Source organism: Acinonyx jubatus, chromosome A1, assembly GCF_027475565.1.
Source record: "Acinonyx jubatus isolate Ajub_Pintada_27869175 chromosome A1, VMU_Ajub_asm_v1.0, whole genome shotgun sequence".
Lineage (NCBI taxonomy): Eukaryota > Metazoa > Chordata > Mammalia > Carnivora > Felidae > Acinonyx > Acinonyx jubatus.
Window position 1 is genome coordinate 28,776,069 of NC_069380.1, and position 18,148 is coordinate 28,794,216.

General features: G+C 38.1%; 1 protein-coding gene across 12 annotated transcripts in view; it reads left to right on the top strand.

Annotated features, from left to right (window-relative positions):
• Positions 1 to 18,148, top strand: part of MTRF1 (mitochondrial translation release factor 1) — a 63,219-nt gene that overhangs the window by 34,949 nt on the left and 10,122 nt on the right. For all 12 annotated transcript variants that reach the window (XM_053216123.1, XM_027064944.2, XM_053216125.1 and 9 more), the window contains 2 exons: positions 1,298 to 1,470; positions 9,049 to 9,166. In XM_053216123.1, the coding sequence (XP_053072098.1) occupies positions 1,298 to 1,470; positions 9,049 to 9,166 (291 nt within the window). The remainder of the gene's footprint in view (positions 1 to 1,297; positions 1,471 to 9,048; positions 9,167 to 18,148) is intronic.

The following is an 18,148-nucleotide window of genomic DNA, read 5'->3' on the forward strand; positions in this document are numbered from 1 at the left end:
TTGCAATTGATTTAAACATGATAGATATACTCAAATCCTGGATTTATAGTGGTATTTTAAAAATAGTATCTTCATATGATTAAAATGACCCTACTTCATTATAGTGTCAGAGTGTAGCCTGATGCAGGGCTCAAACCCAAAACTGTGAGACCATGACCTGAGCCAAAACCAAGAGTCAGATGCTTAACCAACTGAGCCACTCAAGTACCCCATGTCTGTGTATTATTTTATAATAAAAATATTAAAAAAATATATGTCCAATAAGAAAAGGCTAACCTACGCATGAAGATTTTTTTGTGTTTATCTTCACGTTCCACAGATAAATAAGCAAGAGCTAAATTTCAACAGATTCTTGAAAACTTGGGAGGACCTATATAGAATTATTCATCATGCAAAAATAAATAAACATTAAAAAATTATTTTTTAAATGAGCACCTGAGGGGCACCTGGGTGGCTCAGTCGGTTAAGCAGTTAGCGTCTGACTTCGGCTCAGGTCATGATCTCACGGCTCGTGAGTTTGAGCCCCCATCAGACCCTGTGCTGACTGCTCAGAGCCTGGAGCCTGCTTCAGATTCTGTGTCTCCCTCTCTCTGTACCCCTCCCCTGCTCACACACTGTCTCTCAAAAATAAATAAATGCTAAAAAAAATTTTTTTTAATAAAAAAAATAAAGGTGTACCTGGATGGCTCAGTCGGTTAAGCATCCGACTTCAGCTTAGGTCATGATCTCACTGTTGGTGAGTTCAAGCCCCATGTCAGGCTCTGTGCTGATGGCTCAGAGCCTGGAGCCTGCTTCAGATTCTGTGTCTCCCTCTCTCTCTGCCCCTCCCTTGCTCATGTTCTGTGTCTCTCTCTCTGTCTCTCAAAAATAAACAGTAAATAAATTAAAATAAATACATAAATTCTTATGTTAGTGAGCCTTCTTTTATATAGGCACCATACTGGCCTACGCTTGCATAGGGTAGTTCACTGAAGAAAATGTCCCAGTACTTTTTTTCTAGAAGAATTTTTATAAAAGTAAATTTTGTTCATTACAGAATGTTTAGAAACAAAAGTATAAAAAGTAAAATAAAAAAATATATTGTTCTTCTGTTCCCCAGAGATAAGCATAAATAATATTTTGGTATATTTCCTTTTATATGTTAATACATTGACCTTGGGAAGATACAGTTTTGTACCTAGTTTATGTTCTCATCTTTGGCTCTGTACGTGGATTCAGGCCTGGGAGTAAGGGCATTTAAGATCCAAATCCCTTTCAAAGTAGAACTAGTTAATATTTTTGGATTTTATGTTCCTAGGTGGGCTACATCATGCAGCTGCCCGAATTTCTGGTGACAGTGTATATAAGCATTTGAAGTATGAAGGTGGGATTCACCGAGTTCAACGAATCCCCGAGGTGGGCCTGTCATCAAGAATGCAGCGTATTCACACAGGAACCATGTCAGTCATTGTCCTCCCTCAACCAGATGAGGTAACCTTACCAGGAGGCATTGACAACTTCAGCTTAATAGGTGTTTTGCTGACAAGCCTTAGCTTCTAGGAAACTGATTTTTTTTTTTTAAATATATGAAATTTATTGTCAAATTGGTTTCCGTACAACACCCAGTGCTCATCCCAAAAGATGCCCTCTTCAATGCCCATCACCTACCCTTCCCTCCCTCCCACCCCTCCATCAACCCTCAGTTCTCAGTTTTTAAGAGTCTCTTATGCTTTGGCTCTCTCCCACTCTAACCTCATTTTTTTTTTCCTTCCCCTCCCCCGTGGGTTTCTGTTAAGTTTCTCAGGATCCACATAAGAGTGAAAACATATGGTATCTGTCTTTCTCTGTATGGCTTATTTCACTTAGCATCACACTCTCCAGTTCCATCCACGTTGCTACAAAGGGCCATATTTCGTTCTTTCTCATTGCCCTGTAGTACTCCATTGTGTATATAAACCACAATTTCTTTATCCATTCATCAGTTGATGGACATTTAGGCTTTTTCCACAATTTGGCTATTGTTGAGAGTGCTGCTATAAACATTTGGGTACAAGTGCCCCTATGCATCAGTACTCCTGTATCCCTTGGGTAAATTCCTAGCAGTGCTACTGCTGGGTCATAGGGTAGGTCTATTTTTAATTTTTTGAGGAACCTCCACACGGTTTTCCAGAGTGGCTGCACCAGTTTGCATTCCCACCAACAGTGCAAGAGGGTTCCCGTTTCTCCACATCCTCTCCAGCACTAGGAAACTGGTTTTTGATGATACACATTGAACTTTGTAGTCTATATTGGGAAATCTTAACTCTTCCCAAGGTAAAGTTGCCCTTCTTATGCCTCACCAGGGTGTTTTCTTATGCTTTTTAAATAGAAGCCAATTCTCTTCATAAAACAGGATTCACAAAGTTTTTATAATGTTGCTTAAGTTTTATCTGTGGAAATGAATTCCATAGATAATATGTTGAGGGCAGTGACATAATATCTATATGGGGTCTATTATCTTATTAGTTGAATACAGCCATATTGCCTATTTTTTTTTCCTTTTTAAAATTTTATTTTAAATATACAGAAAATTGAAAGACTGCCACTAAAAACTTACATAACCTTCACCTGTAGTCAATACCCATTTACATTTTGCCATATTTGCGGGATTCCTATGTGTGTATGTGTACACATTTTTTTAAATAACTATAAAGAGTATAGCAGACACTATGAGGCTTTATCCTCCAAATCTTCAACTTAACATCTTTTAAGATTAGGACATTTTCCTACTTAAATAATACCATTATTTGTGAAAATCAGCCATAATGCTGTAATATTATCTTCTAGGAAAAACTCCTACACGTTCTGTTTACTCACAGAATACTCCTCCACTCTAAGTGTGTCGAGCTTTTTTTTCCGCGAGCAAGCAATTTCTCAATAATCTGTGGACACCAAGCGGCTGTCCTACAAGTCAACTCAATTCTGACATGACCTACCAGGAAATAGCATCAGACCCCACAGGCTAGGAGCTCATTCCCACTGGTCTCCCTTCCCTCCCACCTCAGAGGTCAGTCACTAGTCCAGGGTGTCACCTATGCTTCTGACCAAGTGGCTATGAATTGAGAGGTTTCCACAACCCCATCCTTGAGCTCGATAACTTACTGAAGTAGCTCACAGAACTCAGTTACTATGAAAAGTTGTTTATTACAAAAGATACAATTCAGGAACAGCCATATGGGAGAGATGTATGGGGCAAAGTACATGCGAAGACGTGCAGAGCTCCCCTACCCTGTCTCGGTTCACTACCCTCCTTGCACCTCCACGTGTTCACCAGCCTGAAAGTTCTTTGAACCCTGTGTCTTGAGGATTTTCATGGAAACTTCTATACATAGCCATGATTGATTAAACCATTGGGCACTAGCGATTAATTTGAACTCCAGTTCCTTTCCCTTCACTGAAAGTTGGGGTGGGGGCGGTAGAGCTGAAAATTCCAGTCCTCCAATCACATGATTAGTCCCCCTGGCAGTCAGCCCCCATCGTGTGGTTATCTAAGGGCTTTAGAAATCACCTCTTATTAACATACACTTAAAAGGGGGCTTGTTGTGTACCTCAAAATACCTTCATCAGTCTTTATTTTTTAATAATTTGTTTTTAATTTACATCCAAGTTAGTTAGCATGTAGTGCAATAATGATTTCAAGAATAGAATCCAGGGTTCATCCCCTACATATAACACCCAGCACTCATCCCAACAAGTGTCTTCCTTAATGCCCCTTGCCCATTTAGCCCATCCCCCTACCCACCACCCCTCCAGTAACCCTCTGTTTGTTCTCCATATTTAAGAATCTCTTATGTTTTGCCCCCCTGTTTTTATGTGATTTTTGCTCCCCTTCCCTTATGTTCATCTGTTTTGTATCTTAAATTCCACATACCAGTGAAATCATACGATATTTGTCTTTCTCTAATTTCGCTTAGCATAATTTTGCTGAGTAATATTCCCACTGTGTATATATGCCACATCTTCTTTATCCATTCATCTGTCAATGGACATTTGGGCTCTTTCCATGCTTTGGCTGTTGGTGATAGTTCTGCTATAAACATTGGGGTGCATGTGCCCTTCAAATCAGCATTTTTGTATCTGTTGGATAAATTCCTAGTAGTACAATTGCTGGGTTGTAGGGTAGTTCTATTTTTAATTTTTTGAGGAACCTCCATACTGTTTTCCAGACTGGCTGCACCAGTTTGCATTCCCACCAGTAGTGTGAAAGGGTCCCTTTTTCTTTGCATCCTCACCAACATCTGTCATTGCCTGAGCTGTTAATTTTACCCATTCTGACTGGTGTGAGGTAGTATCTCATTGTGGTTTGGATTTGTATTTCCCTGATGATGAGTGATGTTGAACATTTTTTCATGTGTCTGTTAACCATCTGGATGTCTTCTTTGGAAAAGTGTCTATTCATGTCTTTTGCTCATTTCTTCACTGGATTACTTGTTTTTTTGGGTGTTGAGTTTGATAAGTTCTCTATAGATTTTGGATACTAACCCTTTATCTGATATGTCATTTGCACATATCTTCTCCCATTGTGTCAGTTGCCTTTTAGTTTTGCTGATTGTTTCCTTCACCATGCAGAAGCCTTTTATCTTGATGGGGTCCCAAGAGTTCATTTTTGCTATTGTTTCCATTGTCTCCAGAGATATGTTGAGTAAGAAGTTGCTGTGGCCAAGGTCAAAGAGGTTTTTTCCTGCTTTCTCCTCTAGGATTTTGATGGCTTCCTGTCTTACGTTTAGGTTTTTCATTCATTTTGAGTTTATTTTTGTGTATGGTGTAAGAAAGTGGTCTAGGTTCATTCTTCTACATGTTGCTGTCCAGTTTTCCCAGCACCATTTGCTGAAGAAACTGTCTTTATCCCATTGGATATTCTTTCCTGCTTTGTCAAAGATTAGTTGGCCATATGTTTGTGAGTCCATTTCTGGGTTCTCTATTCTGTTCCACTGATCTAAGTGTCTGTTTTTGTGTCAGTACCATACCGTCTTGATGGTTACAGCTTTATAATACAGCTTGAAGTCCAGCATTGTGATGCCTTCAGCTTTAGTTTTCTTTTTCAGAATTGCTTTGGCTATTTGGGGTCTCTTCTGGTTCCATACAAATTTTAAGGTTCTTTGTTCTAGCTCTGTGAAGAATGCTGGTGTTACTTTGTTAGGGATTGCATTGAATATGTAGATTGTTTTGGGTAGTATTGACATTTTAACGATAGTTGTTATTCCTATCCGTGTGCATGGAATCTTTTTCCATTTTTTTGTGTCTTCTTCAATTTCTTCTGTAAGCTTTCTATAGTTTTCAGTGTATAGACTTTTCACCTCTTTGGTTAGGTTTATTCCTGGTATTTTATGGGTTTTGGTGCAATTCATCAGTCTTATCATAGGAAATTCAGAGGGTTTTAGGAGTTCTGTGGAGTTATTTCTAGGTGTTTTTTTTTTTTTTTTAAATCAGGATTCCATCCAGTTTCATACCTTGTCATTAAGTCATATATATCTTTAAGGTTGGAACAGTCTCCCAACCCTTTTTTTTTTAATGACATTAATTTTCTGAAGAGTCTAGACCATTTGTCTTATAGAATTTGTTTCCTCATGGTACTCTTTAACTCATTCCTTTATCCTATTGCATTCAGGTTATATGTTTTTTGTGGTTTTTTTTTAAATGTTTATTTATTTTTGAGAGAGACAGAGCATGAGCAGGGGAGGGGCAGAGAGAAGGAGACAGAAGATCAGAAGTAGGCTCCATGCTATGAGCATAGAGCCCGATGTGGGGCTCAAACTCATGACCGTGAGATCATGACCTGAGCTGAAATCAAACGTTGGACATTTAACCAACTAAGCCACCCAGGGCGCCTCAGATTACTCATTTTGATCAAGAATACTTTATAGGCACTTATATTCATGTTGCATTTTATCAGAAGACACATAATATCAGATTGTCTGACTTTAGTGAGGATTAGTTTAAACATCGTGACCATAAAACTATCACCGTTTAAAAATTATATTTTTCTTTGCAGTTCCTGAGGAATCTCTAGGGTACATATATCCTATTTCCAACAACTTTTCAATGATCTTAACATCCATTAGTGATCTTTTTGCCTGAATCAGTTATTTTCTTTGGGGTTGCAAGATGGTAATATTCTAACTGTCTTTTCTTCTGCATTTATTAACTGGCATTCTTTTCTGTAAAGAACTTTCCTCACTAATATATCCTCTCTCCTCCTTCCTTCTTTCTTTGTCTTTTATTTTACCTCATTATAAACTCAATATTATTTCATTATTGACCTCATTATAGACTTACAGTTTGTGAGTTCTAATCACTGTTGTGTTTAATGTTCAATTTGTCTCTGATTTGGTCAGTGGTAGCCTTCTTAGGGCAGCTCTTTTTGAAATGACCCCATTAGTTTTTGAACATATCCTTGCTTTCTGGTATAATTAGATATCCTAAGCCCAACTTCTATCTGTCTGCCTCAGACTTGGTGTCAGATCTCATTTCTTTTGGTGAGAAATATACCCAGAAATTAAGAGCTGGGTACTATGTATGCTCATTATTATTAATGTGTGCTTACATTTAGATTCTTTAATGTACAGAGCTACGATATACATATGATTTTAAATAACTGGTACCAATTACTAGTATTACCAACTCAAATTTAACATTAAGGGAGTATTTCCTCCTCACCATCTTGCATTTTGTATTTATATCTCTTTACACGTGAGTAAAATTTTATTTCTTAATCACGTTAATATATTTATGTTTTTCTTTATTATGTAGCATATATAAAATGTTTTTAAAATTAGCAAACTACTGAGTACTGTTTAAGAATTCTGTCCTTAGGATATTGCCTACCAGGAAAGCATAGTCAAAGCACTATGTTCAAAGACCATCTGAAATAATGTTTTTCTATGTGCTTATGATATCATTATGGTAAATATTTTGATTCATTTGTTTCTGTTCCTATTAAGTATTAGCATTTGAGTTTTCTTTCCTCTTTTATATAATTTCACTCTTGGTGTATGCAAACATTTATGTAGTTCAGAAATCAAAACCATAGAGTTTTCTTGCTTCCCTCCTTATTCCTTCCACCCCATTTTCACCCATCCTCTTATTCTCTTCATATTCTTGAAAATTAAACTCATGTAGTGGAGTTTCATTTTCATAAAAGAGCAAAGTCTTATTCTCTTAATTGACATTTAAAATTCTTTGTATTTCATTAAGTCACTGTTTCTTTGTTCAGCATTTTCCAACAGTCATTAGGTAGTTATAACATTTAAGAGAATAGGACATATAATATACATATATTTACTACATGACTATTTAATATACTGTAACCACAAAAAATGGGAAATTACTCGTCTCTTTAGTGTTTGTTTTTAAAAAAGTATTTATTTTTTGGGACCGTGCAAGTGGGGGAGGGGCAGAGTGAGGGGGACAGAGGATCTGAAGCAGGCTCTGCGCTGACACTCTGAGAGCAGTGAGCCCAATATGGGGCTTGAACTCACAAACCACAAGATCATGACCTGAGCCGAAGTCGAATGCTCAACCGACTGAGCCACCCAGGTGCTCCACTTCTCTTTAGCATTTATTGAAATTTTAAGGTAGCCAACACTGGCATATTTTAACAAAAGCTGTATAATCTTTTCTTCACAGTATAGTATTCATTTTAGAGGAAACAAAAGAATAACCAAATTGTATATTAGAGTCTAAAACTGACCCTGTTATTACTCTACAAAGAGAAAAATCAGACTCACTGCCATTCATACAAATAAATGATAAATGTGGAACAAGATGTTAGTTCTCCCCTGAAAAACATCGTATTTTGTAGTGTGTGTGTGTGTGTGTGTGTGTGTGTGTGTAACAAATTACCACAAATTTAGGGGCTGGAAACAGAAAAAAAAAATTATTTTCTCACAGTTCTAGAAGCCAGGAGTCTAAAATCAAGGTATTGGCAGGACCATACTCCTTCCAGAGCTTCTAAGGGTGAAGGCTGCCTTGCTACTTCCAGTTTCTAGTGTCTCTAGGTGTTCCTTGGATGCAAGCTAGATACCTCTGAATGCACACGTTCCTCTCCTCTACTTTCTCCTCTAAGGACACTTCTTACTGGATTTAGGGCCTATTTGAATAATCCAGGATGATCTCATCTTAAATCAATTACAGCTGCAAAATCTCTTTTTCCAAATAAGGTTCTAGTGGTGAGAACATGAACATATCTTTTTGGATGCTACCATTTAGTCCACTAATAAGTACACATAGTCGATTCTCAGTATTCACAGTAGTTATGTTTTGTGAAGTCTCAGCAAACACTGATTTAGCAAATATTGAACCATCATTTCCCCTAGGAGAAATATGTATGCGTGTGTATACATATATTTATATACCTATATATTTCTGTATCTATTTATCTTACATGGATTATAATCTTAAAAGTAACCTGTCATGGTAGAGTCTATTTTCTTTATTTTACAAAGAGAAAATGAGGTTCACAAGTATTAGGTGACTTGCCTGAGGCTACTTCATTAACAGATGCCTGAGTTGGGGTTCAAACCCCATCCAACTGACCCAAGAGCCAAAGCTTCTTGCACTACACTGCTCTGCCCCTTCCTGTCTTCATTCTCTGGCCATACTGAAAAAAGAAACCCAAGTGTCACCTTGTTCGACCTCAGCTGGGAATGTGCACATATAGAGCAGCTTGGAGTTTCTACAGTTCTGCGCATGTCACCTCGTGACTGTGAAAGTGCAGCAATAATTGATATGGGGAACAAATAAAGTAGGTGAATTTGCATATAGTCGGAATAATGAGGATCAACTTTATGCATACACGCATACATATATATGGATATTTTCTATCAAATGTGGCTTTGTGGCATGGTGTGTGAGGAAACTTGAGAGATTGCCTAACCCCATGATCTCATAGCAACATAATCAGTGTCAAAAAATAGCATCAGTTGATATAGGGAGTTTACGGTTCTTTCTTGGGTATAAGCTCTTTCTTAGTTTAAGTATTAAAACATTTGTTGGACGTAGAATTTACTTACGTTGTACTTTTGGTTCTAGGTAGATGTAAAAATAGACCCCAAGGATTTGCGAATAGATACATTTCGAGCCAAAGGAGCAGGAGGTCAGCATGTTAATACAACTGATAGTGCTGTCAGACTCGTCCATGTCCCCACAGGTAATCAAGTCCCTTTGCTTTTGTACTTTTAACCTGTTTTTACATCTTACAAAACTATTCAACGTTGAGAAGAAAATAGTTTTGTGTTGGTGTCTTGTTTCTTGCACCAACTCTTTAAGTTGACATTGGGATCATGGGTCTGAGGTCCCCAGTGTGTTCATATTCCACTTTTTTTCTCCGTTTCAAATTTTTATTTAAATTTTAATTAGTTAACATATAGTGTCATAGTTGGTTTCAGGAGGAGAATTTAGTGATTCATCACTTACATATAACACCCAGTGCTTATCCCAACAAGTACCTTCTTAATACCCATCACCCATTTAGCCCATCCCCCCCGCCTCCATTCCAGCAACCCTCAGTTTCTTCTTTGTTTTGAAGAGTCTCTATCGTTTGCCTTCCTCTCTATTTTTATCTTATTTTTCCTTCCCTTACCGTGTTCATCTGTTGTGTTTCTTAAATTCTACATATGAATGAAATCATGTGGTATTTGTTGTTCTCTTATGGACTTACTTCGCCTAGCATAATATACTCTAGTTCCATTCGTATCATTGTAAATGGCAAGATTGCATTCTTTTTGATGGCTGAGTAATATTTAATTGCGTGTATATATACACCACACCTTTATTTTTTTTTTTTTTTTTTACATTTATTTATTTTTGGGAGAGAGAGAGAGAGAGCAAGTGGAGGAGGGGCACAGAGAGAGGGAGACACAGAATCTGAAGTAGACTCCAGGCTCTGAGCTGTCAGCACAGAGCCCGATGTGGGCCTCAAACCCACAAACCGTAAGATCATGGCCTGAACTGAAGTTGGTTGCTTAACCAACTGAGCCACCCAGGAACCCTGATATACCACAGCTTCTTTATCCATTCATTAGTCAATGGAAATTTGGGCTTTTCCCATAGTTTGGCTATTGTTCATAATCCTGTAATAAACATCAGGGTGCATGTGCCCCTTCAAATCAGTATTTTTCTATCATTTGGGTAAACACCTGGTAGTGTAATTGTTAGGTCGTAGGATAGTTCTGTTTTTAATTTTTTGAGGAACCTCCATGCTGTTCTCCAGAGTACCAGTTTGCATTCCCACCAACACTTTAAAAGGGCTCCCCTTTCTCCACATCCTCGCCAACATCTTTTGTTTCCTATGTTGTTAATTCTGACAGGTGTAAAGTGATACTTCATTGTGGTTTTGATTTGTATTTCCCTGATGATGAGCAATGGTGGGCATCTTTTCATGTCTGGACAAAAGCCATCTGGATGTCTTCTTTAGAAAATACATCTATTCATGTATTCTCTATCCCTTTCTTAACTGGATTATTTGTTTTGGGGGTGTTGAGTTTGTTGAGTTCTTTACAGATTTTGGATACTAACCCTTTATCTGATATGCCATTTACAAATATCTTCTCCCATTCTGTCAGTCACCTTTAAGTTTTGCTGATTGTTTCCTTCACTGTGCAGAAGCTTTTTATGTTGATGAAGTCCCAATAGTTCATTTTTGCTTTTGTTTCCCTTGCCTCCAGTGATGTGTTTAGTAAGAATTTGCTACGGCCTGGGTGAAAGAGGTTGCTGCCTGTGTTATTCTCTAGAATTTTTATTGTTTCCTGTCTCACATTTGGATCTTGCATCCATTTTGAATTTATTTCTGTGTAGGGTGTAAGAGACTATATTTTTTCCATTGGATATTCTTTCCTGCTTTGTTGAAGATTAGTTGACCATATGGTTGTGGGTCATTTTTTCTGGGCTTTCTGTTCTATTCCATTGATCCAGTGTATGTTTTTGTGCCGGTACCATATTGTCTTGATGACCACAGCTTTGTAATACAGCTTGAAGTCCATAATTGTGGTGCCTTCACCTTTGTTTTCTTTTTCAGGATTGCTGTGGCCATTCAGGGGCTTTTGTGGTTCTATACAACCTTGTTTGTTCTAACTCTGAAAAATGCTGCTGGAATTTTGATAGGGATTGCATTAAATACGTAGATTACTTTGAGTCGTATAGACATTTTAACAATGTTTGCTCTTCTAATCCATGAGCATGGAATGTCTTTCCATTTCTTTGTATCATCTTCAATTTCTTTCAGAAGTGTTCTTTTTTTTTTTTAATTGTTTTTTTTATTAACGTTTATTTATTTTTGAGACAGAGAGAGACAGAGCATGAATGGGGGAGGGTCAGAGAGAGGGAGACACAGAATTGGAAGCAGGTTCCAGGCTCCGAGCTGTCAGCACAGAGCCCGACGCGGGGCTGGAACTCACGGACCGCAAGATCATGACCTGAGCCGAAGTCGGCCGCTTAACCGACTGAGCCACTTAGGCGCCCCTCTTTCAGAAGTGTTCTATAGCTTTCAGAGTACAGATCTTTTATCTCCTTAGTTAGGTTTATTCCTAGTTATCTTATTATTTTTGGTGCAATTGTAAATGGCATCAATTCCTTGATTTCTTTTTCTGCTGCTTCACTATTGGTGTATAGAAATGCAACAGATTTCTGTACATTGATTTTGTATCCTGTGACTTTGCTGAATTCATGTATTAGTTCTGGCAATTTTGTGGTGGAGTCTTTCATGTTTCCTACATAAATGACATCATGTCATCTGCAAATAGTGAAAGAGTGACTTCTTTCTTGCTGATTTGGATGCCTTTTATTTCTTTTTGTTGTCTGATTGCTGAGGCTAAAACTTCCAAAACTATTAAACAACCATGATGAGAATGGACATTCCTGTCTTGTTCCTGATCTTAGAGGAAAAGCTTTCAGTTTTTCCCCGTTGAGGATGATATTAGCTGTGGGTCTTTCATATATGGCCTTTATGATGTTGAGGTATGTTCTATCTATCCCTACTTTGTTAGGAGTTTTTGTCAAGAATGGATGCTTTATGGGGCGCCTGGGTGTCAGTCAGTTAAGTATCCAGCTCTTGATTTCAGCTCAGGTTGTGATTTCATGGTCATGGGATCAAGCCCCACGTCAGACTCTGGAGCATGGAGCCTGCTTGAGATTCTCCCTCTCCTTCTCCCTCTGCCCCTCCCCACTTTCATGCTTGCTGTCTCAAAAAAAAAAAAAAAAAAAGAATGGCTTCTGTACTTTGTCAAATGCTTTTTCTGCATCTATTGAGTGGATCATATGGTTCTTATCCTTTCTTTTATTAATGTGGTGTATCATGTTGATTGAATTGCAAATTATGACTCACCCCTGTAGCCCAGGAATAAATCCCATATGATCATGGTTAATAATTCTTTTAATGTACTGTTGGATTCAATTTGCTAGTTTCTTGAGAATTTTTGCATCCATGTTCATCAGGGATATCGGCCTATAATTCTCCTTTTTAGTGGGGTCTTTGTCCGGGTTTGGAATCAAGGTTATGCTGGCCTCATAGAATGAGTTTGTAAGTTTTCCTTACATTTCTATTTTTTGGAACAGTCGAGAAGAATAGGTATTAACTTTTTTTACATGTCTGATAGAATTCCCCTGGGAAGCCATCTAACCCTGGACTTCTGTTTGTTGAGAGATTTTTGATTGCTGATTCGATTTCTTTGCTGGTTATGGGTCTGTTCAAATTTTCTATTTCTTTCTGTTTCAATTTTGATAGTTTGTATGTTTCTAGGAATTTATCCATTTCTTCTAGATTGCTCAATTTGTTGGCATATAATTTTTCATAATATTCTTTTACAATTGTTTGTATTTCTGTGGTGCTGGTTGTGATCACTCCTCTTTCATTCATGATTTTATTTATTTTGGTCCTTTCTCTTTTCTTTTTTGATAAGTCTGGCTAGGGCTTATCAATTTTATTCATTCTTTCAAAGAACCAGCTCTTAGTTTTGTTGATCTGTTCTACTTTTTTTGTGTGTGTCCATATTGTTTTTTTCTCCTCTGCACTTTATTATTTCCCTTCTTCTGCTGGCTTTAGGCTTCATTTGCTGTTCCTTTTCTAGCTCCTTTAGGTGTGAGGTTAGGTTGGGTCTTTGAGATTTTTTCTTGCTTCTTGACATAGGCCTTTATTGCAGTATACTTCCCGCTTAGGACCGACTTCGCTGCATCCCAAAGGTTTCGGACTGTCGTGTTTTCATTTTCATTTGCTTCCGTGTATTTTTTTTTTACTTCTTCTTTAATCTCCTGGTTAACCCATTTATGCTTTAGTAGGATGTTCTTTAACCTCCATGTTTTTGTGATCTCTCCAAATTTTTCTTGTGGTTGACTTCAAGTTTCATAGTGTTGTGATCAGAAAATATGCATGGAATGATCTCAGTCTTTTTGTACCTGAGGGCTGATTTGTGACCCAGTATGTGATCTATTCTGGAGAATGTTTCATGTGCACTCGAAAAGAATGTGTATTCTGCTGCCTTAGGATAAAATGTTCTGAATATATCTGTTAGGTCCATCTGCTCCAGTGTGTCACTCAAACCTATTGTTTCCTTGTTGATTTTCTGCTTAGATGATCTGTTCCTTGCTATAGGTGGGGTGTTAAAGTTCCCTACTATTAATTGTATTATTATCAATGAGTTTCTTTATGTTTTTTTATTAATTGACTTATATATTTGGGTGCTTCCAAGTTGGGGCATAAATATTTATAATTGTTAGATCTTCTTGATGGATAGACCCCTTAATTATGATATAGTATCCTTCTTCATCTCTTGTCATGGTCTTTGGTTTAAAATTTAGTTTGTCTGATATAAGTATGGCTACTCTGGCTTTCTTTTGATGTTCGTTAGCATGATAGATGGTTCTCCATCCCCTCACTTCCAATCTGCAGTTGCCTTTAAGTGTAAAATGAGTCTCTTAAAGGCAGCCTATAGATGAGTCTTGGTTTTTTTGTTTTGTTTCGTTTTGTTTTTATCCATTCTGATACTCTATATCTTTTAATTGGAGCATTTAGTCTTTTTACATTCAGAGTGATTATTGGTAGATATGAATTTAGTACCATTGTATTACCTGTAAAGTCATTGTTTCTGGAGATTTTCTCCATTCCTTTCTAGTCTCTGTAGCTGTTGTTCTTTCCTTCCCACTCAGAGTCCTCTTTAATATTTCTTGCAGGGCTGGTTTAGTGATCACAAACTCCTTTAGTTTTTGCTTGTCTAGGAAACTCCTTATCTCTCCTTCTATTCTGAATGACAGATTTGCTGGATAAAGTATTCTTGGCTTCATATTTTTTCTATTCAGCTCATTGAATATATCATGCCACTCCCTTATGGCCTGCCAAGTTTCTGTGGACAGATCTGCTGCAAACCTGATTTGTCTTCACTTGTAGGCTAAGGACTTTTTTTCCCCTTGCTGCTTTTTGGATCTTTCCCCTATCTCTCTATTTTGCAAATTTCACTAGGATATGTCTTGATGTTGACTGGCTTTTGTTGATTTTGATGGGAGTTCTATGTGCCTCTTGCATTCTGATGTCTGTTTCCTTACTCAGATTAGGGAAGTTTTCAGCTATAATTTGTTGAAATAAACCTTCTGCACGTTTTCCCTCTCTTCTTCTGGGACTTCTATGATACTAATATTATTACACTTTGAGGAGTTGCTGAGTTCCCTAAGTCTTCATTCATGATCCAATACTTTTTCTTCTCTCCTCTTTTCAGCTTCATTATTTTCCATTATTTTATCTTCTGTATCATTGATTCATTCCTCTGCTTCATCCATCCTCATTGTCATTGACCACTCAGTTTTACATCTCCATTATAGCATTTTTTTATTTCAACCTGACTAGTTTTTAGTTCTTTTATCTCTGCAGTAAAGGATTCTCTAAAGTCCTCTATGCTTTTCTTAAGCCCAGCTAGTATCATTATTATTGTTGTTTTAAATTCTTGTTCAGGCATCTTACTTGTATCTGTTTTGATTAAATCCCTGGCTGAGACTTCTTCCTGTTCTTTCTGTTGGGGTGAATTCCTATGTCTTGTCATTTTGTCTTGGTCACTGTTTATGTGTGTGTATGTCAGGAAAGCCTATTATATTCCTGCTCATGAGAGTAATTGCTATATTGAGAAGAGGTCCTATACTGTCTTGGTACTGGTGCTTCAGGAAGTATTTCAGAGTATGCATTCTGTTGTTGTGCTTTAGCTGCTCTTTCCCTCAGGTCAATCCTTTGCAGAGTTTCTCCTTGCATGCATTGGGGAGTGTTTGGACACTGTCCACTGTGTGCAAGTTTTAACTAAGTATGTTTCAGTCTGCTTGTTAAAAGAGGCTAGATCCTATTTCCCCTAGAGCTGAAGCTTTGCAGCACTCTGTGATCAGTATACTTGGTGCACATGAGGGGTTTGTGGTCTTCTGAGGGAGGATCCTGCTGTACTGGTTTTCAGGAGGACTTGCCTAGGAAAGATGCACCTGCAGGGTGCAGGGGGGCCAGAACTTGGTGTAGGCGGTTCCAGCCTTCACTGGGGGTCTTGTGTTGCTCACTGAAGTTAGTCGGTGCCGATGGGGAGGGGATAATGGCATTACCCCACTCTCTTGTCCCCAGAGCAGGGAGTTCAAGCCTGCCACTCTTCAGGAAGCCCTCACAGAAGAGTGAACAGCCTCCCTTCTTGTGTCCCCAGCTTCCATCACAGACCTGCCTTCACCCTGTCTGTGTCCAAGCTTTCTTCCTGCCAGGAGGCACAGTACTCCTGTGTTTTATCTCAAGAATGTGGCTGGGTGTCAAAGTTTCAAATTTTAGGGACCTGGTGCAGCATGGACCCGCGCTGATCCTCTGGGGGAGGGTCTTGCTGCACCGTGACTGGTGCTAGTTTGTCCCTGAAAAGTAGTCACTCAGCCACACAGTGGTTGGGAGTTTATGGTAAAGCACACCTGAGCAGAAATCAAGAGTCAGGCACTCAACCAACTGAGCCACCCAGGTGTCCCTAAAAGTTATTTTTTTCAAAAGCACTTTTACAGTTTTTTAATCATCCTAGTACCTTATTCAACAACTCTTCTATTATTCAGCATACTTCCCCCGGACCCAGGTCCTCTCTTCCTAGGGGAGTACTTGTGATTAAATACTGGTCTTTAGAAAGTGTATTAAAATATAAGATCAAGTGATTTCCTTGGGAATCACTGAGCTGGTAAGTAAGAGTTTTAAGCTCAAAGTTCTGACCTGAGCCACTGGATGGGAATAGTATCAATGTTTAGGTAGAACTTACTGCCGGTCAGCTGAGAAGAAGAAGAATTTGAAGGAAAGCTTATGAGCATCTAGCCATCTTGAAATAAATATTTTCATATCCTTTTAGATGATGAAAAAGGATACCGGATTCAGGACAGCTGCAGGAAAGTGCCCCAGCCCAAACACAGGGCTGCATGTGACTGTACAGCAGTCAAGAATAAACTAATAGAGGTGAAACCTAGGTATCCTAGTAAAAGTATTTAGCAGCTGTAGATTTTGGCTTATTTAGACAGGGCAAAAACACAATTTAGAGAGTTAAATTTGGGGGTTTTTTGGAGGGTAGAATTTTACAGAAAATTTTTAAGTCTCCAGAAAGATAGTTACGACTGTATCAGTTTAGCTGGCCTAAGCTAATATGGATTTTGGGTTTTGTGGCTCACCTCTAATGTACTTGAGAGCAGGATCAGACATAGACCTTCAGAATGGTAGCTGCAAAGTTAAGAACAGAACAGCCTGAAGTATCAAGGGTCATTATTTCAGGTCGAGATTCAGGCTAGTAACTGGGCTACACAACAGGCAAAACCCACCCAAATCCAGAAGGTGGCTAACCAAAACATGTATGATCAGATGTGGGATTAGCTGATTTTAGAATCAGGACAACTGAGAAACATTCACTATGAACTCTTCCTTATAAAGAGTTTTATAGGGGCGCCTGGGTGGCTTGGTCGGTTAAGCGTCCGACTTCGGCTCAGGTCATGATCTCACGGTCCGTGAGTTCGAGCCCCACGTCGGGCTCTGTGCTGACCGCTCAGAGCCTGGAGCCTGTTTCAGATTGTGTGTCTCCCTCTCTCTCTGCCCCTCCCCCCGTTCATGCTCTGTCTCTCTCTCTGTCTCAAAAATAAATAAACGTTAAAAAAAAATTAAAAAAAAAAGTTTTATAAATAGTTTCTTTTCATTAGTTTCTATAAACAATTGACCCTTGAACAACATGGAACAACATGGAAATTAGGAATGCAACCCCTGGTTGCCAAAAATACACCTATAAATTTGACTCCCCCAAAACTTAATAGCCTATTGTTGACCAGAAACCTTACCAAAAACATAACCACATACTCTGTGTTGTATGTATTAAATGCTGCATCCTTACACTAAAGTAAGCTAGCGAAAAGAAAATGTTACTAAGAAAATCATAAAGAAGAGAAAATATGTTTACAGTACCATACTGTAAAAAAATAAATCTATGTATATACGTGGACTTGTGCAGGTTCAAACCTTGTTCAAGAGGCAACTGTATCAAGTTATTTTTTTTCTTTTCAACTTATGTTTTTAATTCCAGTATAATTAATTTACAGTGTTATATTCGTTTGAAGTATATAATGTAGTAGTTTAACAATTTTATACATTACTCAACGCTCATCACAATATGTGTATTCTTAATCCCCTTCACCTCTTTCACTCATCCCCTCACCTACTTCCCCCGCTAACCACCATTTTGTTCTATATATTTAAGAGTCTATTTTTTTGTGTGTCTCTTTTTTCCTTTGTTTGTTTGGTTTGTTAAATTCCACATATGAACAATATCATATGGTATTTGTCTTTCTCTGACTGACAGTTCACTTACCATTTGTACCCTCTAGATCCATGTTGTTGCAAATGGCAAGATTTCGTTCTCTTTCTTAATTCTTTTTTATGGCTGAGTAATAATCCATCTCTCTCACACACACACACACACACACACACACATACACACACTTATAAATGAATATACACAAGCACTCCCCACATCTTCTTTATCCATTCATCTATTGACAGACATTTGGGTTGTATAAAGTCATTTTTAAAACATCAGCTCTGTGTGTATTTGTGGCTTAAAGGGGAAAAGCTGAGTGCTCTTGACTAAAACAGAATGGAGCAGCACTGCATGGGGGTAGCAGCAGT